We start from the raw sequence: 26,997 nt of genomic DNA, 5'->3' as shown, positions 1-26,997 counted from the left end.
TACTCGGTAAGCGCTTTTATTCTCATTACAAATATCAAGGTCTTACTGTCATTTTTGTTTTGCACGTTCCTTTCCAGACTTGGTCTGTACGCAAATTTTTCAAAAGTATTTTCACAATCATGGAGCATTACCATCCAGTTTATTCTCTTAAAAAGACAACACAACAACAAACTGACTCTTCGATATTTAGTTTCTCACGTTGCTACCAAGTGTTCATTGACATCATTTTAGAGGAGGGGGCTCCACAAGCACCCCCTGCATTTTTGGTGGGTTTACTTTTGTTTGTGGTTTTGGTGGTCTCCCTCCCTGCATTATTTAACCCAAGTTCCCGGTGTGACAGGGACAGGCAGTTTCCTGCTAATCGCCTACGTTTCCAGACTGCACCTGGAGCTAAAAAAGGACCTGCATCCAGGCTCTGCTGCTAACTTGCCTCCCTGGGCTCCCGGGTCCCTTTTTATCAATGACAGGCTCTGCCCTCCCCTCCTCACAGAGGCGCAGAAACACTGTTCAGACTAACACATCTGCCATCATTGCCACCCGTGAGCTAGAAACCATGACACTCAAAGTCCTAAGTTCCCTTGGAGGCACTGGGTCGTAAAAGCTTCCTGGGAAATGCCTGTGATAGTCGTGCTCTCTAACAGGGTGCAGAGAAGGCACTTAGAGATTCCTGTTAAGAGCAGTGGTGGGGTGGTAGGCCCAGTGATCAAGGGAGCAGGGCTCAGGGCTCCCACCCCACTTCACTTGTAACACTTCTGCCATTGGCCATCTTAAACCTTGGGGCCTCCTCGGAGGATTTAATTGGCACCAAGTGAAAACCACTCACCTGGCCCAATATACCCACTTTGCAGATGGGAAACCTGAGGCCCTGAGAGGTGAAGGGGTGTGCCTACTAGCACTGCTCTGGATGACTCCTGAGTGAGGTGTTTGCAAAGCATCCCTGAAGGGATGCCCTCAAGATCTGAAATGAGGAAGAATATAGTTCTTCAAGGGAGATCAAGTTTGACCTGGCAGTACATTCTGGAAAGTTTGAAAAATCGCTTGTCTTCTCTAATCCTTTAAACCAGATGCCTAGGGGAGGCCTGAACACCCCTCCCAGCGGTCAGGAGGTACGTATGACAAAAGGAAGGCGAGAGGGGCTGTGTGAACAGTAACAGGTAAGGTAGGTAAAGCCCAGAGCTCCCCCAACTCACCTTGCCTTGCTCCAGGGCCAAGAGCTGGGTCTGAGGAGCTCAGGGAGAGAGAAAAGAAATGACCCTCGCCTGTACGGTCCCTGGCAAATGCCTCTAGGAGGAAACACAGGCTTCCCGCTGCCTGTCAGAGTGGTTGACCCTGAGTCTGATCTCAGCTAATTCAGCGGCTCGAGGGGAAGACACCGCTCCCTTATCTGCTTGGCATCTCAAATGCGCCAAGGGAACGGCGCAACTCAGAGGAATCGCTATTGATTTTCACTTGTGCGGCTGACCTAACAAAACCAATTCATCAAGGGCCTGTCTGCCTCACTGGTCCAGACACTCATCCTAACCACGTGCAAAGAAATTACACAAGCATCCAGGGTGATTTGTCAAGGTCCGGCTGGGCAGGGGCCAGGCCGGGGAGGATAGGGCAGCAAAGAGCCCACGGTTGATCCTCTGATGATCGGCAATATTCGGGGGGGCCCAGGCATCGGGCTGCCTGGCAGCTGCTGCCACACTGTGAACCAACTGGCCGCACCCGGGGCGGGGGTTTGAGGAACTGGGCCCAAGTCCTTCAACAGGGCTTGGCAGGGACACCCTCACTGGTGTCTTCTGGTCTCCGACCCCTTGACTCTGGAGGAACTGACGGACTGTGCACACCACCAGGAGGCACCAAGCTCTGGTATTGGCTCTGCTATTAGACAGATGTCCTTGGGTCAGCTATGAGATGGTGATGACACCACCTACGGGGGTCTATGACACTATCAAGGTCAGGGGTCAGACCGAGGGTCTAATCCTTGTTCTCCCACTCCCTGCCTGTTGCCTGGGCAGGCAGCTTCGGCTCTCAGTGTCTCATCTACACCGTGGGGCTGGAAATTCTCCCCACCTCCAACGGTGGAGGTTGTAGGGACTGAACGAGCACATGGAAAGGACCAGAGGGCCTCACACCCTCATCTCTTCCTTCCACAAGCAGAGACTAGAGGTTCAGGGGGGGAGTAATGTGCTCAGGGCCACAGAGCAAAGCCAGGCAACATCAAGAGGGGTTAAAATGAGAGGCAAGCATGAAAGGCTGCGGAGCAGAGCAGGTGACCATTCTGCTCTCTTGCTCTCCTGATGGTGGCTGTCACTGAAGAAGGGGATATAGGGGGAGCAGGCCAGGGGCACATCATGGATCATTGCTTGAAAGGGTCAAAAACTTTTATTTGCAGGCCTTTTCTGTTTTTGTTTTTGAATTTACAGGTTTCCTGCCATCTAGGCAGGAAACCACCAAGAGAAGTGGCGTCTTAGTGCATGAGGTTTTGGGGCTTGCCTTGGGGCTCTCTGTCCCCATCCCTGTTGCCTGCTCGCTGGTCCCAGGGGTTCCTCCCCCGTGGGCTAAGGCACTGTTTTCTCAAGAAGGCGCTCACGGCTGGCTGGTGGACGACAAGGCGGCCTTCTCAGGGGCTGCGAAGCTGAGGCTGTTGAGGGGTGGAGTTGAACTTGGCCCTGGCAGAAGGCCAACTGGTGAGGGGACCCAAGGCTATGGTAACTCGGCCTGGCAGGTCTGGTGCTGCTGCCTCCCGGCTGGCCCTAACATGATGGCCTCAGGATGGAATCATGCCTTTGCTTCTTTTGCGGTCAGCCATGGCTCTCCGGTTGTGGTTGGCTCGTGTTGCCTTGCTGGCTTCCTTCTTCCTGCGTTCCTGGGTTGTCTCACGGCTCTGGCCGTGGCCCCGGGGGCTGCCGGCCACTGCCGTCGAGCTGTCATGCCGGTACCTGAGGGAGGAACAACCCACCCCAGGGGATGGGAAGAGCCCACTGCATTTCTCAGAGGTCCCTGGGAGAGGACACACAGCTTGCGCCAGGACACCCCAGTCCCCACTTCCAGCGGGAGAAGAAATGCAGCCCAGCAAGGGCAGGGCTCTGGCCGGTCCTGTGTCTGGTGAATTCTCTTCTCTGAGCTCTGCCTCCAGATAGGTCCCTGGCTTCGCTGTGGGAAGGACCAGCTGACCACAGCCCACAACAAGGAGAGGAGGGCTTGGGGATGGGGATGGGATGGCCCTATTTCTTCCTCTATAAAATGAGGATGATGATAAAGTGGCTTCATAGGGCTGTCGTGAGGGTTAAATTAACACACATGACGCATTTGGGGTATATGTGTGGGCTTCCTAGGTGGTTGGCTGAGCCTTCCCCAGATGGGTCCCCCCCACCAGAAACAGCTCTTTAAAATGCTCACCCCTTCCTGGCGAGGAAGGCCATCCGCCTGGCTTCTGCCTTCTCCCGCAGCACCACAGGGTCCTGCACAAAATGGTCGGGCTGTGGAGGGGAGGGGAGAAAAAAAAAATCTAGAGTCATGAGCTGCCCCATTTGCCTAAGCTGTGCTGGGACTGCGCTGGACTGAGTCTTGTTGATGCTTCCAGGCCCGGAGTGGGGGAAAGCCACAGTGTGGCAGGGTGATGCCCTAGAATGGAGCCACCCTTGCTTGGGTCCAAGCTTTCCATTAGAAGCCTCTCTCCTCCTTTAGAAGCAGCCAAAGGGACTAAGGCTTCCTGAACAGGTATGGTGGGGCAGGTGGACCAGAGCTGGAGCATGGATGACAAATGGGGACAGGCCAGGATGGCCACCATGAGAGGCCACACAGAGCGTTGAAGGCCAAGAGGGTGGCCCCTCGGAGCTGCCTCATCCTCACTCTAGGACGCCGCCAATGTGCTCTGGGAGTAGCCACTCTTGAAGACCATTTTTTAGCCACTAAGCAAAGAAGCCTGGACTAGCAGCGGGGAGAACTGTGACTTAAGGATCACTCACAGGCTTTAGTGGCCTGTACTGTTTAAAGAAACACAAACAAAACAAGTGCAACTGGTAACATTTGTAAACTGGAAGATTTTATAGAAAAATCTGGGCTGACCCCTTGCCTGGCAAGAGAAAGCCCTGGAAGCTCCGAGGCCTACGTTTCTGCTGAGAAGCCCCTCAGGCAGGGTGTATGTGTGCTTTTACCCCACTAGCCACGGTCTCCATCAGTCTGCACTACTCGTTTACCTCGGGAGCCCGGCCTGGATACATCGGAATTTGTCACCCTGGTGGGAGGGCACGAGGGGATCCAGGGGTCCCAGGGTGTCACTCCGTTCAAGCTGAGCAAGACTGTCCTTATCTGTTTTATATGCTGAGGTTCTAGTTGAGGTTTCATTTGAAGAGAAAGTTCAGCTGCCGAAAAATAGAATTTTCAAACCCACCAGCCCAGGTGACCTCCAAGGGCCCTTGTGTTCCAACATTTCTGCAACATCTCTGTGAGTTCCAGAATTGCCATCCTGAGCACGGCGGCCGAGAGCTGCCCTTCTCTCAGCCCCCAGGCTCCTGGGCCTAATGAACCCAGCAACTCAAAGGCTTGGCCTCTAATCCGTCCCTAAAGCCCTCGCTGGGCAGTGAAGGTGAGTTCAAAGCCAGCAACTCTCCAAGCGGGCATCCTAGGTTCAAAGGAACTCCTCTTCTCCTGGGCAGTGAAGCTAGGGCCGCCTCAAAGCCAGCAGCAGGCAAGCAGGGGCGCAGGGGTCCTACTCCGCCTTTCAGAACTCCCCCCTCCCCTTCATCGGCCACCTGCCAAGGAGGTACCTTGGGAGCCTCGTCCTCAGCCTCCTCCTCTTCCTCCTCTTCCTCCTCTTCCTGCCCTTCTCCGGGCACTTTGGTTCTCAGCACCTGAGGGATGGTGAAGGGCCTGAGGGTTTAGAGAGAAAGTGAGATCAAAGACTGGATTAAACCTGGAGAGGGAACCTCAGGGAGGAGGGGATCGGGCTGGGTGAGAGCGGGGTATCAGCATGCGGATGGGCTCAGGCAGCTGGAAAACACCAAAGTGCTTTTTAAGCCAGCTTTGCTCCAGCCCCCAGACTCTCTGAGAGTACCAGAGTCTGATGTGGGGCCTTACGGGAGGCTGAGCTGGGGCAGCTGTGCTTTTATCTGCATTGGGAAGTCTACCACTGCATGGTGGAGAGTTTTCTGCAGTTAAGAAGAACAATCTGAAAGGACTGCATGAAACCAAATAAATGCTGCCGCACTCAGGACGGGTTGGACCAACTGGCCGAGGGGGTGTCTTGGGGGTGGAGGGAGCGCTGCACTAGGAATCAGGAGGGCTCAGTTTGGGCCCTGGCTCTACCACTGACTTGCTCACGTGATCAGGGCCTCGGCCTCCCCATCTGTATAAACAAGAGGCTTCGGGAACGCCACTGTGCACCCCCCCCCGAACTCTGCCCTCTCAGCGCCCTGCAGCCTCACCTGCGGCTGATGAGCTCATCATCCGAGTCGGCATCGTTGGCGCCCACCTGGTTGCCATCGTACGTGTCATCGTACTCGTCCTCGTAGTCGTCACCGCGGTAGGGCAGGCCCTCGCCAGGCTGCAGGGGCACCTGCAATGGCAGGAGTGTGAGCCCAAGGGGCCCGGGGTGGCCGGCTCCCCCCTGCCCGGCAAAGGCCTGGCGGCCCGGGGCCCCCTACCTCCTCCACCACCACGCTGTACTGCTCGTAGCGCTGCCGCTGCGCCGCCACCTCCCGCTTGTCGTTCACGAGGCTCCGCGTGTTCTCCTCCTTCCTGGAGGCGGGGGGACAGCGGGCAGACAGGAAGGAAAGCCATCAGGCTTTGAAGGCTGCGAGAGCGAGGGTCCAAGGCACCACGGGCTCGGGCTGGCGCAAAGTGCCACAAAGGGTGTCGAGCACCAGGGAGGAGGGGGCAGTGGTGCGGGCAGGTGGGACTTGCCGCCACTGGTACCCCTGTGACCGGGTCCAGCCGCTCCGGAAGGCATCCCAAACCAGCTGCTGCCATGTAAAACGTGCCCACCCTTCGGCCGGGAAATTCCTCTCGGAGGCGCCCACCCTAGGGGAACGCTGGCCAGGGACATACAGAGGTCTGATGGGGAATTTTCAACGTTGTTTGTGACAGTGAAAAATGGAAAACAACTAGTGTCCATCACAGGTGACACCGCCAAATGAGGTGCCACATCTATATTAGAACGCTGGGCGGCTGCTATCAAGAATGACATTCATCTACTTTGCTGATGCAGAAAGAATTCTAAGACTTACCCCTGAGGGAAAAAGCAAGCTACAGAAAAATGTATACAGTATGATCCCAACTGTATAAAAAGCAGAAAGCAAACCAGACAAACTATCTGTTCCTTTGAGCACACAGATTATAATTTACATATGTTACTGCACAGAGAGAGCTAGTAAGTCCCCCACCAAATGACAACGGTTACTCCTAGGTAGGGCTTGGGATTATTTGAACCTTTAAAAAAAACAAAAATTTGGGGGCGCCTGGGTGGCACAGTTGGTTAAGCCTCTGACTCTTGGTTTCGGCTCAGGTCGTGGTTTCAGGGTCCTGGGATGGAGCCCCTCATCGGGCTCTATGCTCAGCATGGAGTCTGCTTGAGATTCTCTCTCCCTCTGCCCCTCCCGCTCATGCTGTCTCTCTCTAAAATAAATAAAATCTTTAAAAAATAAAACCCCAAAATATAAGAAAGAACAAGGTCACATCTGGCCCTCTTACTGAGCTCAGGGGAGCCACAGGAGAGAGCCCTCCGGGGGGGTGAAGAGCGAGCAGGGGTGGCTGCCTTCTTCCTCCCACCCGTTTCATCACGGTGGCTTTCTATCTGTTCTACAGTTCAATCTTCCATGTCAGATTGCACTGGAAGAAAAAGTCCAAAGGCTCAACTCCTGTTACATATCACAGGTGAGGAAATTCGGGTGCGGTGGAGGGAAGGAGAGGCACGTGCTTGGGAGCAGTGAACTGTAGCCCAGCCTCAGTGGGGACTCAGGCCTCTTGACCGTGGCTTTGCAAATCTGTAGAGAAATCTGGCTTATCAGACACATAGGCCTGTGGAATATAGTTTCGAGCCCCGCAGGGGAAAATCAATACAAGATTCCGGGCAAGAAAATCCAGCTTAGCTGTGAAATCAGTTTTCTGAAATGTATCAAGGGTAGGGGGGGAGAAAAAAGAAGAAGAAAAAGAGATAGAAAGTCATACACAACTTTCACAGAAATCTTCTATTAACTGGCTTTTGATGCAGGGAAGGACAGGGGCCTGAGTCTCTCAGGCTGTCTGCCTGGGAGCCTGGGGCAGGTCAGGATTTGGCTTCCTCCAACAGTTTTTACTAAGGGCCTACTATGTGCCAGGCAGGGTACTAAGGCTGAGCTGCGGGAGAGATTTAAAAAAGAGTAAGATCTGGATCTGTCCTTGTGGAACTCACAGTCTAGTGAGGGTCACAGGTGAATGGCAGCTAACATGAAATGTGCCGAATGGAGGTAAGCATGCCCTGGGAACAGAGAGAAAGGAAACATGACCTGGCTTAGGGGGTCTAGTGGGGTGGGGTGGGAGGAGAGGAAATGGAGGCTCTGTGGGGTGGGGGGCATTGGGTCTAGACCAGGGAAAATTCTTGGTCCACAGGAAAATTTTATATCATGCCGGGAAAGGGGGCCTGTGACTGCACCCCTGGCCCTTATCTGGCTCTCTTCACCAGGCTGGGGGCTGATGAGGAGAGAGGCAGGGAGCAAGGGAAAGGGGCCCGAGCTCATCCAGGCGGTTGGCGCCACTGGAGGGAGCACATCCCCTCTTTCCATGCACATTTCCTGAGTGCCTGCTAGGTGCTAGGACCTGTGCTGAGCCAGGCATCCAAGCATGAATGAGAGGTGTCACTGTCCTTTCTGCCACCCCCACAGCTCCTGGTCCATCCGGTCCCCGGTTCTTGTGCGTAAGGTCCCGCTGTGGGCCTCTGGTTATGTTGTTCCCTCGCAGGGCTGGAGAAGCCTTGCCAACTCTACCCACGCAGGGTCCTGGAGACGGCACAGGCAGGGACAGTGGAGCCTGGTGCCCTGGGCATCCCATCCAGGGAGGTGCAGCTTTGGCCCCATGACCCCATTCAGAGCCAAGAAGGAAAAGAAAGGTCAGAGGCAAAGCCAGCTAGGAAAAGATCCATCTGAGGGCCAGAACTCCAGAAAAGTCTGGAAACACAGGCAACAATGGCTTCAGAGACTTTGGAGCAGGTGCTTCCTCGGCCTCCTACAAGATGACAGGGAGCTCAGGGAACATGTGGGCTCCCCTGAAGCCCAGCCACTTTCCCCCTCCTTTCTTCCAGCGTATCCTTCAAGGCTCAACTCAAACTGACCCTTGGGGGTTGACTCCCACCTCTGAATTCCTAAAGGACCTGTATAGGGAGGAAACGGAGATCCCAAGAGGCAGAGCGCCTTTCCCAAGGTCACCCAGCTTCTACCAGCCAAGCCAGGGCCAGAACACAGGTCAACCAATTCAAGTCTGCTCAGATATTACCTGAGCTGTGCGATCCATCACAAGCAAGCCTCTTATGCTTGCCAAGTCTTAATTCTGCATCCCAGGGATGAAATAAGATGATGACTAAAAGTGAACCTGGCACCTGCTGAGCTCAACAAAGTGAATCCTGTTTTGTTTGTTTGTTTGTTTGTTTTACTGCAGGACTTGTCAGAGTCTTTAATGTGCTAATGTGCTCTGTGCCTCTCCAAGAAGCCAAGTGCACAGACATTTTTTTGGCCACACACCCGTTTCTGAGGGAGAACACTCATAATCTTCCAGGGCGCCTCTGTTCAGTCCAAAGGAGTTGTGGGACCCCACCTTATCCACACGGCCTCCTTCACTTGGCTATCACATACCTATGGCACATGTGCCGGGCATACCCAACAGCCACCGTCCACCTCACCTCAGTCCTAACAGACCCTCATTTGGTTCAGGTCTTTCCACTTTTCCCCCTTCTCCTGGAGCCCTGGACCTCGGTCCTGTGACCCAGCTCCTTGATGAGATGTGAGTGGAGTCCGGAGACTTCTGGGAAAGTCCTCCTAGTCTCTAAGAGAAATATAGGAAGATCTGGTCCAGACTTCCTCTTGGCACTGTCACTTCTGGAGGTCACGGCTGAAACAGTTGCAGCCAGCCACCCAGTGGCTTTGAAGGAACTAGCTCTGAGAGATGGCAAGGATGTATCCTTGATGATGAGGCTATACCATTGGTTAACCAAGCCTAGACTGCCCTACCTTGCAACTCCCTGTCGTGCAAGGAACAGAGATCCCTATTACTTGAGCCACTGAGTGCAACCTATTTGATTTAATCACACACATACCTTTTAACTGAAGTGTGACCTGCCTTGTGCTACTTTTCTCATGTGCCTGCTGACTGCCCTGCCCAGATTAGGACAGGTGTCCCCACTGAGGTCCCTGTGTGCCCCACCCCAGCACTTCTCCCACTCTGTTGCTATTTGTTTAATGGTCTGAGTCTTTCCCACGGTGTCTGTGCCATTTGAGAGTACAGCCCGGGTGCCCTGTTCACCTTGTCTCCCTGGTGTCTAGCACAGGATCTGGAGCTAGTAAATCACTCAATAAATATTTGCTGAATGAATAAATAAATAATGAACACATAAATGGAAGCTTTGCCTCTTTGCAATCCCCAGGCCCCAGGCTACCCAACACGACGAGTTCAGTAAACATTTGCCGCCCAGTCTCTCCGCCTGGCGGTTTGGAATGCCCTAGGAGCAGGATGCAGCCCTCCTCATCTGCCCCAGGAGCTGCAGAGGGTCATTCTGGTCTGGAACAGCGGCCACTGATGCAGGATAACATCTCTAGCTCGGGATCTGGGGATGTCGCAATGTGCGTGACTAAGCAGTTTACAATTGCTTCCTGTCCAGCCAGCCAGATGGCTTTATAGCTGCCCTGCGCCCGCTCCCCCAAGCCCTCGGCCAGCCAAGCTTCCAGCAGCGATGGCCCTGGGGACAGCGAGCAGCAAGGGGCCCTCGCTGAAGCAGCAGCTTGCAACTCTGCTACGGGGGCTCCTATCACAAGAAGGGGGCAGGTCTCCCACCGCCTCTCTCTGGACCTCACTGTCTCCATATGCATGATGGGAGAGAGAGGGGGGCCACTGCACTTGTCCAGCAGTTCCTAGATTTGCAGATTTCATGAACCAATACCATTTACGGGAAGCCTGGGGGCTAGCAGTGTTGTCAATGTCTTACTTTGCCTTTTATATCGAACCCACTTTCTTCACTACTGACTCATGGTGCCTCCAATGGGCCTCTACTCCAAAGCCAGGTCCTCTTTCCAAAGCATAAAATGTGTCAGCTCTTGGGACCCCCACCATGCTCCCCACGACCTCGGGATCACTGCCCTGTTGTTTGCTCTGCCTGGAAAGTTTCTCCTTCCCCACTCTTGGCAGAATTGGCCCTTTGACCCTTCCTCATCCTTCCACTCTTGGTCCCACTGGCATCTCCTCAGAGGAACCCTCCTGTCCAGGTCAAACGCCCTACCGGAGGCTCAGAGGTCTGCAGACCTTCACCTTACAGTGCCTGTTAGGTCTGCAATGTTACTTTGCTTGTTTGACCAACTGATTAGTGCAGACTCCACAGGGCCAGGGGCCGTGTCTGTTTCACTGCCCACTACGTCTCCAGCATCAAATAAATCCAGGACCTTGTACGCTGTAAGCACCAAGCAAATATTTGTTGAATGAATGAATAAATCATAAATGGACTTTTCAATGCCAAAAAAGTAGAAAGGACATAAACTAAAAATAAGCAGAAAGACCTTAAAATAGAATATGTTCACCCTCTGACAAGCTCACTTAGTACAGTGAGTACAAAATTTTCTCATTTTGTCACAGAATGGAGAAAATCACGTGGAGGGGCGGCATCTGGGAAGTACCGCTCAGCTCTATCGCCCAGAGATTTGATGGTTGACACATCTGAAGATATTAGGAATGGAAGAGGGGGACAGCTTAGGTCCCTCTGGCCTTTTGCTATCAACAAGGGGATTCATTAAAAAACCACCCTGTGCCGTCAGAGCCTAACGTATAACCATTAGAGAACCCGGTCCTGCCTGCTGGGAGTACGCAGGTCCTGGACTGCTTGGGGGGACCCTAAGCCAAAACTCAGGCTAGTTCTGTAAAGCGCCCTGACTTTCTATTTTCTCACTGCACTTACAGAGTTGGGGTGCCTGGCACCCCACAGCCCACTGCACTCACCTCTTGCCCTTGTGCACCCGGCTCAGGTCCACTGAATCTCTGCTAAACACGTCAAACTCGTCATTCTGGAAGATGTTGTGACGAGATGTCAGCAGGGGTGTCGGGTCTGGCTTCACCTGCCTGGGGGGTGACACAGAAATCAGTTTAAGGGGGATTGGTCAGCTGATGCCTGCCTGCGCCCGACTGACCCAGTACCATGTTACATCCATCAGATTCTACCCTCCCCTTCAGCAGCCACATGAGACACGATCTAAAACCCTGCGCCGTCTGGCCCCTCCCTGGGTATGCAGCCATCCCTCACACGAAACTCCCCCTTGGTCCCATGTGCCATTCACACAGATTTTCTTAAAAGTTCCCTCCCTCACCGAACACTCACAACAGTCTGATGAGATGGCTAGCTAAGATCACTCAACCTTTCTGTGCCTCTGCGCCCTCCTCTGTAAAATGGGCACAAAGTGGCTAAGGAACTTGTCCAAAGACAGAGCTAACTTCATTCAATCAGTAAACATATGTGGAAGAAACACCCATGTGTGCACCCATTCCTGCGGCCCTGTGGGCCCTTCAGAGAAGTGGTGGGCCAACCTCTGAAAGGTAGGGGTGAGCAAAGTGAGAAGTGCTGGCCGTCCTCCCTCAGGAATCTACTGGAAAGGTGACAGTGACAGGGACAGGCCAGAAACTTCAGAGCTCTGAAAGGCTCGGCAACCCCTCTGTCACATCCCACGTTTCTAATCCGTCCTCTAGCAAGGTGCAGTGGAGCCGTCGGACTGTGCACACTCTCCGCCCTGTAGGGGGCATGTGAGGACCTCCCGGGGGCCTAAAGTTTTGATGTTTTGCCAAGGAGGCCATTCATTTGTACGGCGAATGCTACCGCGGGGAAGAGACGGAGGGCTGAGTTCTGGCACCGGAGTGGGAAGCAGAGGAACTAAGAAGGGGCCGGGACAAGGGCCCCACAGTGCCTCCGCCAGGGCCCTGACACAGCCTGGGCACCGTGAGCCACCTCCACCTATGTGTCCCACCTGTCTAGGCTGCGGTCCAACTGGCTGAGGGCCGGCGCCAGGCGCTCCTCCAGGATGTTGTTGATCACCTGCTCCGGGTTATAGTCGCAGTGCTCCAGGCAGGCCAGGATGAAGCCCTCGCCGAGGTCCGGCAGCAGGTCCTTCACTTGGGAGATGAGCGAGTCCAGCTCCACGCCACACACGGGGGGGCCCAGCGCAGCCGCCGCCCCCATGCACTGCGGAGAGAGCAGGAGTGAAGGCGGGGAAGGCCAGACCAGCTGGGTGATAGGGCCACAGGCCCCGAGACGCACAGGACTGGGAATCAGGGGACCCAGTATGAGTCCTGGCCCTGCCGCTCCTGGGCCGAGGATCTCAGCCCAGTGACTCAGGTCTCTTGAGTCTTCCTTTCCTCCCCTGGGAAAAGGGGGGTTTCTATGATTTACTGGTACAGCTACTTCTGGCTGTGTGACTTTGGGCAGGGTGCTTAAATGCTCTGAACCCATACGCAGCTTCTTCCATACAAAACAGGCATACCACCATCCACCCCATGGGGTGGTTTCAGATGATTCAGAGAATCATGCTCCCGAAGCGCCGAGCACAGTGCCTGGAGAAGCCCATAAATGGCATGGCTTTTACTCATCCTTCTCCAGCTCTAACAAGTTGATGGCTGACACTGGAGAGGAATGGCAATCACCAGCCCTGGACTGTGGGGAGCTGCTCCCCTTTAACTATATTCTTTTTAAGAGGGGGGATTCAGGGGTGCCTGAAGTTGTTAAGCGTCTGCCTTCGGCTCAGGGTGTGATCCCGGGGTCCTGGGATCGAGCCCCACATCGGGCTCCTCCGCTGGGAGCCTACTTTCCTCTCCCACTCCCCCTGCCTGTGTTCCCTCTCTCGCTGGCTGTCTCTCTGTCAAATGAATAAATAAAATCTTTAAAAAAAAAAAAAAAGAAGAGGGGGGATTCAGTCCGTATCCTGCTTGATGTGATTGGGTTGTGTTAGGTTTTTCATGTCAGGAAATTCGCAAATCAAACAAACAATAAAAATCATCCATGTCTCAGCTAAGAAACCAAATTGGGGAAGGGGGTGGGAAAGGTGGAGAGGACTGTCACTTTCCAAGGCCCAGTGAGTCACGGGCCTGAGTCTAACAGGAAGGAGAGTAGCGTCTGTTAACAGAGCACAGAGGGCCAGCTGGGCTTGGGGTTCTCCACACAACTGCTCTGGGAATCCCAACAAACTTGTGGAGGCAGGGATGGTGACTGGCCCCACTTGTAGATGGGGAACAGAGGCTAGAGGTGAAGGCCACACAGCTGGTGAGTGGCAGAAGCTGGTACACCCCAGAGCTGTCTGACCCCAGAGGCCGGGTGGCCTTAGTCCCTACATCATGCCGCCTCCCACATGCAGGGAAGAGTCCTGGGCTCAAGGGCCAATCCGTACAGCTGTAGACTGGGCGAGTTCTGGAGAGGCCTGGAGAGAAAGTACTAGATCAGGGGCTTCCAAACTGGCTCAGTGGAGCCCTGCGGTCCCATGGCGGGGCATCCAGGCTGGCCCAGCAGGGAGACCGGGCGCCGCTCTCCACTGCAGCCAGAGCAGCACCACCGTGATCCGCTGAGAGGAGAGTTCCGGGGAGGACTTCACGGGGAGAAAGCTCCATCGCTTCCCTTTATAGGGGGAGACTCGCGTTTTGGCAGCTGAAGCGACTCACAGGGCTCTCTAAAGGCAGCTCGAGGCTGTCAATTCCAAAAGAAACCTTTTTCTCTGAAAGCAGAAACCACGAAGGGAGAGGATTCTGGGAAGGGGCAGGCGAAGCAGGGGAAAACGGCACTCCAGACTCTACACACCTCCTCTTCCTCTGAGTTTTCGGGACGTGAGGATGGTCCACCGACTGGCTCTGCTGGTGCAATGACCCCGTTAGGATCCTCGGCCGCCGGTGGGTCTTTCGCATCTGTGGCTTTCCGTCGGTCCACTCCTTCCCACGCACTCTCGACTGCATGCAGGATGTAGGCAGTCCGGGTCTCATCCCTGTGACACGTGTTAAGGCGGCTCTCTCTTGGGTGCCAGCGTCTCTTCTGCATCCCTCGCTCTGAGGCAGCGCAATCTCTCAGTCCCTCCCCAGCATCTGATGCTATGACTTGTGTTAGTGGCTAGCTGGGCTGTACCCAGTGGGCATGACGGGCACCCGGGATGCGTGGGGAAACAGGCCAGACCACGACCACACTGGTCTTGAAACCTAGTACCTGCCACACAGCAGGAAGCAGCTCGGGATGAAGACAGGTCCAGGGGCATCCTGGGACGTGATATTTGGGTGAACCAGCAGCTCCTCTTCTGCACTGACCCCCAGGAGGAGGGCCTGAGGGGGGTACTGCCACCCAGCTTCCTGTCCAACTAGCTGAGGGCTTCCTGCAAAGGCTGGGGGCCCAGAGGGTATCCCTGAGGTGAGACTGAGCAACCTCACCCAGCCTCCAAAATGGCCCACAGGCCCTCCTCCCTGTCATTCCTCCCTCTCTCTCTACCACTCTGGACACTGCCAAGCCGGACATCTGAGAGTTGTCCTAGTCTCCCTCCTTCTCCTTCAAATCCACACCCCCAATGGCCATGCCTGGATGCCAGCAACAGCCCTCTTACCAGCCCCTGGGCCTCATAGAGGTCCCAGGCCCGTCTGTTCTCCTCCCTGTGCCAGACAGAGCTTTCCCAAAGTATAAAACTGACCCTGTTCCTCCCTGTTTCACACCCTTCCATGACACCCCAGTGCTTGTAGGACAGAGTCCAAACTCAGTGACAGTCACCCCAGAGCCGTGCAGGTCTGCTGAGCCCCAGCTCATCTGCGATGCCATAGGCTCCTCCCACTAGACCCCAGCCCCGCCCTGCGATCTACACAAAACTTGTCTGTGGGCTCCCCAGTTGGGCCTCTCCATCCTCCATCCACTGGGAACACTTTGCTCTGGGCTTGGCCTCCTCTACTTTCTTCTGCGGTTCTCAGCTCGGCTATCACTTCTGTCTCATAGCCTTACCCTGAGCTTGCTTGTTTACTTGTCTGTCTCCCCTCCTGCAACGAGGTCTGTGAGAGCAGGGCCGAGTCCACATTGGTCACACAGGCCCAGACACTCAGTAAACACCTACAGAACACAGGACTCCAACCCCACCCGGCTCTGAGGCTCAGAGTAGTCACCTCCTCCAGAAACAGGGACTGGGGCTTTGGCAGGCACTCTGGGGACAGCTGGCTGACCGGTGGGTTCTGGGGCTAAACCTCCCTCTGCTCCTCTGGGTCCTAGCAGCCCATCTCCAACCTGGCCAGGCCAGGTCCTGTCCCAGGGGCTGTGGAAGAAGGATACAAGACGGTGGAGGCCTGCTGTAGCAAGCTGACATCATCGGCCACAGGGAAGAGGGTGTCGTAGTCCCGGAGGAACCTGCTGGGCAGAGAGCAGACAGAAGGGACAAGGCTGGGGCAACAGGCGTGCTGGTCTGCTGCCCAACCACAAATCTCAGAACCTTAGACCATGGTGAGCTTATGGCAGAGGCTTTAGTATGTAAGGCCTTGTGCGGACTGGTCCTGGCTCAGCCACACTCACCTCTTCTCCTGCAGCAAGGAGCTGAAGATCTGAAGGAACTCTTCAATGAAGCCCTGAATGTTGTCACAGCTGGAACAGGACACCAGGGAAGATGAGCTCACTCGATGCAAATGATCTGTAGCTCCCCTCCCTGCCGCCCGGCCCGCTCCTCTGCGAGGCCTCAGGCCAGTTAGAGGAAAAGAGGCCTGTGTCTCTTTTCCCCATCTCCGCTGAGCAGGGGAGGGGGCAGATGAAGTGAGGGGGCCGCCTCTGCTAGGCTTGGGAAGGGGGCTCTCCCGCCCTGGCAGCTGCTCCCAAGGACTCACCTGCTTTCCAGGACAGGGAGAAGGCAGATCTGGTTTATGAGGATGTGAAAAATCTCCAGCAGCTTCTTCCTGGAATGGGACAGCCTCTGCCACAGGTCACCTAGCAGCCTTTGATAGCCAGACAGAGAGAGGAAAAAAAATAGAGATTTAGGAGATAAAAAGGCCCAGAGGGAGCTTATTCTCAACAGTCGCAGGTGTCCCTTCCCAGGGCTAAGACAGCTTCACAATTCAGTGTGGACAGCAGTTGGCAAAAGGTTACAGGCCCTGAGAGGCCAGCTGATTCCAGGGCCGCCTCTCGTTTAAACAGTGGGTGGGAAACCAGCGCGCCGAGCTGAGGGGGAAAGGCGAGGACGCAGCGGCCGGGGGGCTGCTCGGCGGGGACACTGAAGCTGGAGCTGCACGCTCTGTGGGCCACCCCATCGTTCTTCGAGATGGGGACGCTCTCTCCACCACGACGAGGAACTCGGTTTTGTCCCCTGCTCACTTGCTGTCTTCCAGCCTCCTCTTTTTCATCGCGGACTCCAGCTCAGGAATGGCGATTTCATAAAAGGAAGCCAGTCTGTGGAGGTGCACATGGGGAGAAGGTGGGCTTAGTTCATAAACACCACACTTCATCAGAAAATCACAGCAACCCGTGGGAAGGGGCAAGGCCCATTTCTTGCTCCCAAGTCGTCACCACAGCGATTTGCTCCCGGCACCACCCCGGCTCTTCCCCAAGCTCACCCCAGATTGGGCCCTCTGTGGCTGGTGCAGGGAGAGCCTCGTGAGAAGTGATCTGTAGCTGCAGCCCCCTTTCATTCGGGACACCGAGGCCCAAACAGGCTCCTGCTCACAGAGCAATGAGAGGGCTACTCGGAACTCACCGAGGCTTGAGAAACAAACGAGATCACTCTTTTTGTTTGCTCAAGCCTGTCAGCAGCTCCCTACCTCCCATGACATCAGGCTGTAACTCCTTTCTCTGGTATACCCATAGCTGGCACAGAGTAGCCAACCTTGCTTCTCACCTCGGCAGCCTCACACCCACCCCCCCTTCCCAACCCAGATTCTAACTCTCTGCCCCAGGCACACGCTTCCTCGTGATGCTCACCCACGTGATGACTCCTTCCCCGAACTAGGTGTGCAGCACTCAGAACATGTCACCCTTGCAACTGCAAGTGCACCTGCCTCTCTTTGGTGGTCCGGCTCTTCCTCTGAATAGCTTAGGCTTCCCAAAGCCGGACCTGTAGCCTCAGGGCCTAGGACCGCTGCTGAATGCATAGCAGGTGCTCTGTAAACACTTCACTATCGACTGGCTGGATTCTGGCAACTTCTACACTAGTGTAGTCCCGTATGCAGCAGAGGGTACCTAGGCCCAAAGAGGCAGGCTTTCTAGGCCCACAGCGTGGCACCCAGAAAAAGGCAGAGGGGGCAGTCTGGCCCAAAGAGACTCAGGTGTTACCAGGATACACTGCTGGTGGGAGGGGTAAACTGGAACAACCCCTGTGGAGGGCGATTTGGCGAGATCTATGAAAATTTTAAATGCACAAACCATCTGTTCTTGTGAGTCTACTTCTAGGAATATATTCCTCAGATGTACTTGCAAAGGTGCAAAATGATGTATGTGCAGTTATTCTTTGTAACATTTTTCTGTAAGAGCAAACAACTGAAAAAAACCTACATGTCGATCTCTGGGGTCCGGTATTCCATACAGTACAACGGAATTCTATCTAGCCATACCAAAGATTGAGGTTGCTTTGTGTACTGATACATACTAAATTTGAAAATAAAACGCACCCAGCCTGTAGAACTGTGAGAAATAAATTTGTTGTTTAACAAATTATTTAATTAAATAAAATGCAAACAGTACATATAGTACTCATAATATGTTGGCAGTTAATTGAAAAGGCAGGGGGTGGGGGTGGGTGCCTGGGTGGCTCAGTTGATTAAGCATCTGACTCTAGGTTTCAGCTCAGGTCATGATCACAGGTTCATGGGGTCGAGCCCCACATCAGGCTCTGTGCCCAGCAGGGAGTCTCCTTGAGATTCTTGCTCTCCCTCTGCCCCTCTCCCTGCTCGCCCTCTCCCTTTCTAAAAATAAATAAAATCTTAAAAAAAATAAAAATAAAAGGCAGAGGGGGTGATACGTAATGTGCACATTTGCTTATATTTATATGCATATCTCTGGAAAACTCCACAAAAAATCCCTAACAATGGTGGTGTGTGAGAATGGGACCTGGGGAAGGGGAAGAGGTAGACTGTATTTTATATATACATATATATTTTATTATTATTACTATTAGTTTTAAGTAAGCTCTACACCAAATATAGGGCTTGAACTCATGACCCAGAGATCAAGAGTTGCATGCTCCACTGACTGAGCCAGCCAAGTACCCCTCACTATATATTTCATATCTTTTGAGTTTTGACCCATGTGAACATATTATTCATTCATAAAATTAAGTGACAGAGGTACTCCGATATACTTGAGGATGTCTGGGAGGAAGGAGATTGTTCTGAGAGGATTAACCACAGAGCTGTCTGGTAACTGTAGCCCCTTCCAGAAAGTTGCGGGCACTGAGGTGGAGGCATTTGCTCAGCGGGGCGTTCCTGGCCTCCAGCACAGTGTGAACAGGCAGGGCCAGCCCTGGGCTGTTTGTGGGTCAAAGGCTTGTAGTCAACCCTGTTTTCCTTTCTTCCTCCTCACCCTGAGATGGGTGGAGCTGCTCACCTGCCCTCACTGTCCCTTGCAGGAAAGTTAGTTTTTCCAAAAATTACCCTGTTTCCAAAGACCCTTTCAAAAGCAATCTGTGCCACGTCTGGGAAGATGCTTTAACAAAATGGGAAAATGCCTATGGGGGCACCTGGCGGGCTCAGTCAGTAAAGCATGTGACCCTTGATCACGGGGTTGAGAGTTTGAACCTCACATTAGGGGTAGTTTACTTTAAAAAAAAGAAAAGAAAAGAAAATGCCTATGGTAAGTGAAGAGAAGCAGGATACAAAATCCTAAGAACAGCATGATCTCTCATAGTGATTTTAATTTTCTACCTTTGGGGATTTTCCAAATTTCCTATGAGCATTTGCCACTTTAACCATGAGAAAAGATACCTTTTCCAAAAGGGGACAGCTACAGGCCCATCCTAACCCCTTTCTTCTGGGCAGAGTGCCGATTGGCGCTTTATTCTAACATGCTCACAGGCTGATCAGTCCTCGCATGTGATGTTCTCGAGCTGAGGAGACCCAGGAGGGGTCAGAGTGCCAGTTGCCGCCTCTGACACAGGTCAGTGCTACATACATGTTTTGTTGAATGGGCAAGAAATGACTGAATGGACTGACGGCTGAGTGCGCAGAGCTGGGCAGCTCCCAGGAGCTCCTGCAAACGGTGGGGAGAGATGTCTGGCAAGAGCAACAGCCAGAGGCCACTGAGAACAGGCCAGCACCGCCCCCCCCCCGTTGCCAGGCAACGTGCAGGTTACCAGCCCAGGTCCCGGCACCCCTTTTTCACTGCACAAGGAGTAGGCAGACGCTCCCGATGTTAAGTGGGGAAGGAGGCTCTCCCTCCTTACATCTTTCCTCATCCTGGCAGGATCTTTCTGTAACTCCGCTGGATAAAAGCTCCCAGCTTCTCCCTCTGCTCCTACAGAATAAAGACCCCACTCCCTGCCAGCAAGGTCAGGGCTCCTCACAATCTGTCTTCTACCAACCTCTCCAGAGCGTCTCTTGCTGTTAGCTGCTCCTTTTCCTGCTGATTTGGGCCCTGCCTCACCCCACTCCACTCCCTGGCTCTCCCCTGGACACCCTCTGGGTCTTCCCACCTTCACACCGCCTGCCTGGAATGCCCTTCCTGCCACTGTAATCCTTCTGTCTGGAAGGTTCCTGTCCATTCTCACTCAAGGGCCATCATGAAACCTCTTACTTCACCAGACAGAATTTTGCCTCCCTCCTCTGTGTTCCCAGAGTGCTTCATACTATGCCCACAGCAGCCAGCCCCACATGGGAGCATATCTGCTTGTTTCTTTGCATGTGCTCCACTCTAGACCAGATGCTGAAGTCCTCAGACCACTTCTTATGATCTGTTACTGCTTTGTGCCTGCCCATGAGAGGGGCTTTGAAACAACGGAACTGAACTAAAACTGCCCTATTCTTGGTTGGTGGTTTTTTTTTTTTCCCCTTCCCTACTTAGTTGTTACCCAAAAAATGGGAATGCTTGTAAAATGCAGGTTCCAGGGAGCCTGGATGGCTCAGTCATTAAGTATCTGCCTTTGGCTCAGGTCATGATCCCAGGGTCCTGGGATCGAGTCCCACATCGGGCACCTTGCTCAGCAGGGAGTCTGCTTCTTCCTCTCCCTCTGCCCCTCCTCCCTGCTCGTGCATGCTCTCCCTCTCTCTCACATAAATTAAAAAAAAAAAAAAAATCTTAAAAAAAAAAAGAAAAAATGCAGGTTCCACACAAGTAGGAGCCTCACCTGTCCTCTTCACTACTGTATCCCCAGGTTGGAAGAGCGCCCGACACATTCTAAGTACCCAGTAAATATCTGCTGAATGTGGACGGCAACTAGAACCACTACTTCAGCAGTCGGAACTACTGCAGTACCTGTAACAGAAGTCATGTTTCTGGAATGTTTGGCAAGCCAAGGGGAAGATATCCAGAAAGGCCCAGAGCGTAGTGCAGGTATCACAAAGGTAGAGAACAATGTCTTTTAATTCCTGTTGCCAAAAGAAAACACTGCATTATTCTCCTCTGCCCCCATACACAGCTCTGTGGTGGGTATGAGACAAAGCTGACAAAACCAGTGGGAGGCAACAGGCAGATGCCGTGTGGAGGGGAAGGGATCACTGGAGGGGAAGGGATCACTGGAGGTCTGCGTGAAGCCTGGACGGTCCATCTCCAGGAGCATGATCTGGACCAGTTACTCAATCGCCCTGCCTTAGGTCTCCCTACCGTAGCCCCAATGGGCACCCACCCGAGGATCTCTGGGGTTACTTCTAGTTCTAAGATAATACAGTTCTCTCTTCTAAGCTGAAGGAGCACCAACCCCTGAACCTCAAGACAATGCCTGTGGTCCTACGTAGAAGGTACATCCCACTGAGGACAAGAATATCCAGCCCACGCTTTCTGTACATTTTAAAGAGGGTATACAGAACATGGAGCGCTTTCTTATACATGTTCCAGAGTCTCTTGACAACTCTAAAAAGTAGGCTGAGCAGCTGTTCGGGTCTCTAGTTTACATATTAGGAAACTGAGGTTCAGGCAGGTAAAACGACTTGTGCCCCCAGAACTCAGTGTGTCTCTTTCTGAAACACCTGTTTAATGTCCATTTTCCCATGAGATTGCAAGTTCCAAGAAGGCAGCTCACAGTGCCTCTTTCCCGTTCTATCTCCGTACTTATTAGCATAAGGCCTGATGCATGTCTGTGCTCCTTATTCACCTGTCTTAGACTGCAAGTCCCGTGAGAGCAGGTGCCCCGTCTGCCTTTGCCCGCTGCTTTATCCTGAAGGCTCGGCACACACGGGAGCCTCGTCAGTACAAATATGCGGACTGGACACAGGGCTCAATGAGTAACATGAATGAGCTCATTGTGCTGAGCTATGTGAAGACTGAACCTCCATCCTCTGAACTCTAGTTCCCTGTTCTTTCCACTACCCCATAAAGGAAGCTCCCAGAGAAAAATAAAAAGCCTGCTGAAACGCTCTAAGCCTGTGTGATGGGAATAGCTGCTTCCGGAGCTGGGGAAAAGGGCCACAAGCAGGGGAAGAAGCTGTCGGGTCCTGTGCTAGACAGAAAGAGGCTGGGCTGAAGGGCAACCTCACCAGGAGAGGCATGTCACTGGGGGTCAACCGGCCCCTCTCCTCGAGTTTCTGGGGTGTGGCGCCGGCCCCGTCCCCTTGCAAACCACAGTGCTGGAGGATATTGCTGAAAACCTGTGAGACACAAGAAGGGTTTCTCCCACGTCCTGTCAAAGCAGCAGCTAGGACCCCTGACCTGCAGTCAGGGACGGGTGATCTGAAAGCTGCCTTTGAATCTTTCAAATACGTGCCAGTGTTCCCAAGAAACCAGCTGAGATAACGACAGGGCACGGGGTCAGAGTGGAAACTGTAAAATGGGGATAATGGGGGTTATTCTTACAGCATTGTGGTGAGGACTAAAAAGACAAAAAAGGGGCACCTGGCTGGCTCAGTCGCAAGAGCTTGTGGCTCTTGATCTCAGGGTCGTGAGTTTGAGCCCCACGATGGGTGCAGAGGTTACTTAAATAAAACTTAAAAAAAAAAAAAAAAAAAAAAAAGACAAAATGTATGAAGAGTCCCCAGATTCCTATAGAAATTATCTGCATGGATATGCTGGGCAAGTGTATGGTAATGAAATTGAAGATATATATTCAACAATATATGTTTTGGATCCTCTGGAGATGGTGATTTATGGAAATATACTGAAATCAAAGACAAATCAACAGTGAGGAGGAAACAGAGCCCAATGTAAAATCATGTAAGTCTTGCACTCATTGCGCCATCTTTAAGTATGCCAGCCCGTAACTACCCTAAACGTTATCGTGAATAGTAGAATCTCTTGGTGGGTGGGATGATGGGTTAATCTTCCTCTTTCTGTTTTTTATTTTTTGTTTATATTTTCCAGATTTTCTACAATGAACATTATTATATTCTAAAACAGTTTTATAGAACTTTAAAGCTCTTATTTGAGAAACACAGGTCTCTTAGAGGGGTGTCCTTAGAGGCTTATGGCTGTTGGCAAACAGCACACAATTTAAGCTCTTTTTGGATGAGTGCTAGACAGCCCTTAGATTTCAGTTCTGTTCAAGTGCGGAAAAGGGCTAATTTGAAAGGGTGTGCTGAGGGGCAGGACACAGAGACTGTCTGGAGATGGGGCTGGAGAGGGGTGGGGAGTAAACGTTTCTACGGCTCTTCCAGGAAAGTCCAGGGACATACCATCAGGTTGGGGAGGGGATCTGGGCAGGGCTGAGAGCTGGTACCTGAAGGATGATGGGCATGGTTTCATCCAGGTCATTATAATAACTTGGCTGCTGGGTAAAGATGTTTCCTGAAAAGAGAAAAAAAAAGGTAGGAATTGGGAAAAGAGGGTGGGGGAGGGGAGGACACATTACAAATGGTTGCCAGCATGTTCTGTGACCTTTCTCCCTTTTCCTAAGCCTGTCTGCACCAGAGCAGTCCTGGCCCCAGGCCCTGCTGGCACAGAGCTTTGGCCCAGCCTAGAAACTTCCCCAGCATGAGGGAGGACTTTACTCAGTACAATTTAACCTTTTAAGCACCTCTGCCTAGCGAATTACATAAAAGGCCTGCCCTGGGAGTGCCTGGGTGGCTCAGTCAGTTAAGTGTCTGCCTTCAGCTCAGGTCATAATCCCAGGGCCTCGGATCGAGCCCCACGTTGGGCTCTCTGCTCAAAGGGGAGTCTGCTTCTCCCTCTGCTCCTGCTTCTGCCCCTACTTGTGTTCTTTCTCTCTCAAATTAACAACAAAAAAAAAATCTTAAAAAAAAATAAAAGGCCTGCCCTGGTCAAACCAGCTCACCCTGATGTCCCCAGGGAGTGATCATACTTGGGCACCGTGCCTTGTATGACAGCATTGGCTTTGGAAGTGGGAGTTAGTCATCCAGGAAAATCAGGAGATATGATCGCTTTGCTCAAGAAACCTGGATGCTACAATCCAGGATTCTCGCCAGGCCACGCCTCTAATAATGTTAGGAGACTCTAGGGAGAAATTTGTCTGGAAATTCTCTTGCTCTCTGTTTTTGAATATGTTAGCCATATTAATCTATCCTCCTCCAAGTGGAGAGGCCTGGGAGGGACCTAGAGACAGGTTTACCACACATTTGCAGTTGTTCCTATAAAACAAAGCTCCTTTCCGAATGTTTACTACCTCCAAGCGCTGCTGCTGCGCTGAGTGCGTAGGTTAGAGCATATGGTAACTGGAACAGAAACCAAGTGTTCCGGCTGCCCAACTGGCGAGGGAGGAAGGGAAAATCATAGCTAGCCAGGAGACATGATGATGCAAAATACCAACACCCTTAAGAAGAGGCCAGGGTTCTTCAGCCTGCTACAATCCCAACGTCTAAGGCTGTCTGCCAGGCTGTGCTGAATTCTAGGCGTCCTTTGTCTTTGTGCAGGTCTGTCCTTGGTTTCCTTAATGAAAACCAAGGGGAGCCCTTGCCCCAACCCAGAGGATTTGAAAATCAATGAGGTCAAAGGCCAGGTGGGATGAGGAAGAAAGTCACTGTGTAGCTGGACTTTCTGTAAATACTTTCTTAGATGCCACTTTGTTCCTTGACTCCAGAAGCCAGAGTTTTACCAGCACGAGCTTGGTCAGCGCATCCCACCTCCAGATGGGTCCTGATCCCTCAACCTGTGAAGGTACTCCCTGACCATCTGTGCCCGCCTCCTACCGTTGACAGCAAGGAGGGACTGAGCTGTCTCCCCACCAACCTCTGTTCTTTCTCCCGAACCCTCCCATCCGATGGTATCCTCAAGGTCAAGTCTGAACTCCTGACCAGAGCACAGAGGGCCATGTGAGATCTGGCCCAGAGAGCATCTCCAGCCCCCCTCTCCCCATTTCCTGGGCTGCATTCCTCTCTTGTACCTCTTCAACCTCAGAGAACAAGCCCTGTCCCCTCCGCTTGGAGTGATCTCCCACAGTTAAGTCCGCCATAAGGCAGGTGTCATCTTCTCCAGGCAGTGCCTCCTGACTCAGGCGTCAGGAGCCGGTCTCCCCCCAGTACCATACGGTAGACCCCACTGCGCCCTAACCACCTGGCCCAGGGTAGGGCCCTCTTTCATAATCCTTCTAGTGCTTATGCCTGAGTAACAGGGATGTTTTACAAGCATCAAAACAGATAACATTTCACAACTGACCCTTTCCTCTCCTTTATCTGATCCAGTGACGGCAAAGATCTGACTTTCGAAGTAAGGGACAACAGCAGCATCCTCCTCAGACTACAGCAGTTCAGAAACCCAGGGTGAAGGGAAGGTATTGCCAAAGAGATCAGTGCAGTCTTCGATGGGGCCAAGGCCTGACATACTCCTGCTTTCACAAAGCAGCTCCAAGAGTCTAACTGAAAGGCCCTGCTTTCAGAATTACACTTACTGACTCAGAATACCAATCTTGAGGTTAAAAAAAAGTAAGGTGTGTTTGTGCAGAAGGGTTGAGGCGGGTGGGAGAGTGCCAGGTAAGGGCTGCGCTTCCGCCCAAAGGACGATTGGCCAATCCGCTTGTTCCCTCCTTCTCTCCCTTGTCAACATTGTTACTATAGCTGATCTGCTTTGCTCAAGAGCTTCTGTGGTAGAGACAGTGGAGGCTGCCCCTTGTTGTGCCTTCTGCTCAAGGGCTGGAAAGAGAGCTGGTGTGTGTGTGTGTGTGTGTGTGTGTGTGCGTGCGCACGCATGTGTGTCTACAGGCCCCTCCTCCACACCCCCTCAACACCCCCCCCAATACACACACGATGAAGGGGCTCCCGATGCCTGGCCTGCCTTCTTTTCCATGAACCACCCTCTAGGAGCCAAAGAAAGGGCTCTCCTAAATAAGCCATTCAAGGGTTCTCCATCTGGGGGATAAAAACATCCTGAAACACCTCAAAATCTGTAAGGGGGTATGTTTTTCTGGGGATGAGCTTTCATCTGATTCTCAAAGAAGTCAGTGACTCAAAAGATTAGGAGCTTTCTCACTCCACCCTTGCCCACCTGGAACTGGGGCCAGAAATCCTCTCCCCCTGAATCTGCACGGCATCTCGCACCCTGCCGATCTAACACTGACTGTGCCTCCACTTGCAATACCCCCACCCCCGCCCCGCCCGAAAGGCCCTTTTCCTGCGTCCGACACCCGTTTTCTTTAGAATTGTTGACTTTTCCCTCTAGCTGATCTCCCTAAGCCCTGCTTTATTCTACCTCCAGGATGTCCTCTTCAGCCCAACCAGGCTCTCACCTTCAAACCCACGCTAAAGCACTGGCCTCCTCCTAGGTTTCCCTTACCTGGTTAATTTTGGTAGCACCAGCATGCTACCAAATTAACCTGGACACCAGGCAGCTCCTCCTTGCAGCTACCATGGCCTAATCACAGTAAAAGCTCACAGTCACCAGGCGCTTATAATGAGCCAGGCACTGTGCTAATCCTCACAACCATCCTATAAGGTAGATATAACATTAGTCTTCCCATTCTTCCAATGTGAAAACTGAGGCTAGAGTGGGTAACTGGCTTGGACAAAGTGACACAGCCAGGAATAGGGCTGGGGTGTGAACCAGGCAGGGCCTGCCTTCTGAGTGCACCAAGCGATGCTCTCCCCAAGTGTTGCTAATGGTTGGCACAGAGCCCTCCCCGATCTGGCCCCAGCTTCCTCTTCCCCATCTCCTGCTGTTGCCCTCCTAGAATGCTCCACTTTAACCAAACTGGCCTAATGATGGTTTCTCTAACCAGGCCTGGTTTTGCTCACTCACCCTGTGCCCTTGGCCTACAGTAACATTATGAAGAGTCTTTCTCTGGGCAAGTAAAAGAAATGAACTGATCAGGGAATAATTAGATTTGAATGAGAAACCAGATGCCATTCCAATGAAAAGGCTGGATGTGAAATTTCATATACGTTATGCTCTGACATGTTTTTGAAAAACATGCAGAAAAAAGACTGGAAGGAAATAATCACGAAATGATTGTCTCTGGGTGCAGGAATTTGGTAACTGCTTTCCTGCTTCTTTATGCTTTATATTCTCCCCAAACTTTCTTTTCTTTTTTTTTTAACGATTTTATTTATTTATTTGACAGAGAGAGAGAGACAGCCAGTGAGAGAGGGAACACAAGCAGGGGAAGTGGGAGAGGAAGAAGCAGGCTCCCACCAGAGGAGCCCGATGCGGGGCTCGATCCCAGAACTCTGGGATCACGTCTTGAGCCAAAGGCAGACGTTTAACGACTGAGCCATCCAGGTGCCCCTTTCCCCAAACTTTCTAAATTAACCTATACTACCTTTATTATTACCTTTTTTATTAGG

General features: G+C 52.6%; 1 protein-coding gene across 7 annotated transcripts in view; it reads right to left on the bottom strand.

Moving 5' to 3' along the window:
• The window catches only part of ASCC2 (activating signal cointegrator 1 complex subunit 2), a 39,268-nt gene continuing 12,271 nt past the window's right edge, over positions 1 to 26,997 (bottom strand). For 4 of the 7 annotated variants that reach the window (XM_011220202.3, XM_019795674.2, XM_034672753.1 and 1 more), the window contains 15 exons: positions 22,986 to 23,053; positions 21,811 to 21,921; positions 20,594 to 20,706; positions 16,508 to 16,582; positions 16,024 to 16,131; positions 15,719 to 15,787; positions 15,482 to 15,559; positions 13,991 to 14,171; positions 12,174 to 12,388; positions 11,158 to 11,277; positions 5,634 to 5,727; positions 5,415 to 5,545; positions 4,758 to 4,860; positions 3,388 to 3,467; positions 1 to 2,927 (listed from right to left, as the gene is read on the bottom strand). In XM_011220202.3, coding sequence (XP_011218504.1) covers positions 2,756 to 2,927; positions 3,388 to 3,467; positions 4,758 to 4,860; positions 5,415 to 5,545; positions 5,634 to 5,727; positions 11,158 to 11,277; positions 12,174 to 12,388; positions 13,991 to 14,171; positions 15,482 to 15,559; positions 15,719 to 15,787; positions 16,024 to 16,131; positions 16,508 to 16,582; positions 20,594 to 20,706; positions 21,811 to 21,921; positions 22,986 to 23,053 — 1,718 coding nt within the window. In that variant the 3' untranslated portion in view covers positions 1 to 2,755. The remainder of the gene's footprint in view (positions 2,928 to 3,387; positions 3,468 to 4,757; positions 4,861 to 5,414; positions 5,546 to 5,633; positions 5,728 to 11,157; positions 11,278 to 12,173; positions 12,389 to 13,990; positions 14,172 to 15,481; positions 15,560 to 15,718; positions 15,788 to 16,023; positions 16,132 to 16,507; positions 16,583 to 20,593; positions 20,707 to 21,810; positions 21,922 to 22,985; positions 23,054 to 26,997) is intronic. The other 3 variants (XM_002915575.4, XM_011220204.3, XM_034672752.1) reach the window with 2 other exon arrangements.

Source organism: Ailuropoda melanoleuca, chromosome 12 (assembly GCF_002007445.2).
Source record: "Ailuropoda melanoleuca isolate Jingjing chromosome 12, ASM200744v2, whole genome shotgun sequence".
Taxonomy (NCBI): Eukaryota; Metazoa; Chordata; class Mammalia; order Carnivora; family Ursidae; genus Ailuropoda; species Ailuropoda melanoleuca.
This window is presented reverse-complemented; position numbering and strand designations above follow the sequence as displayed.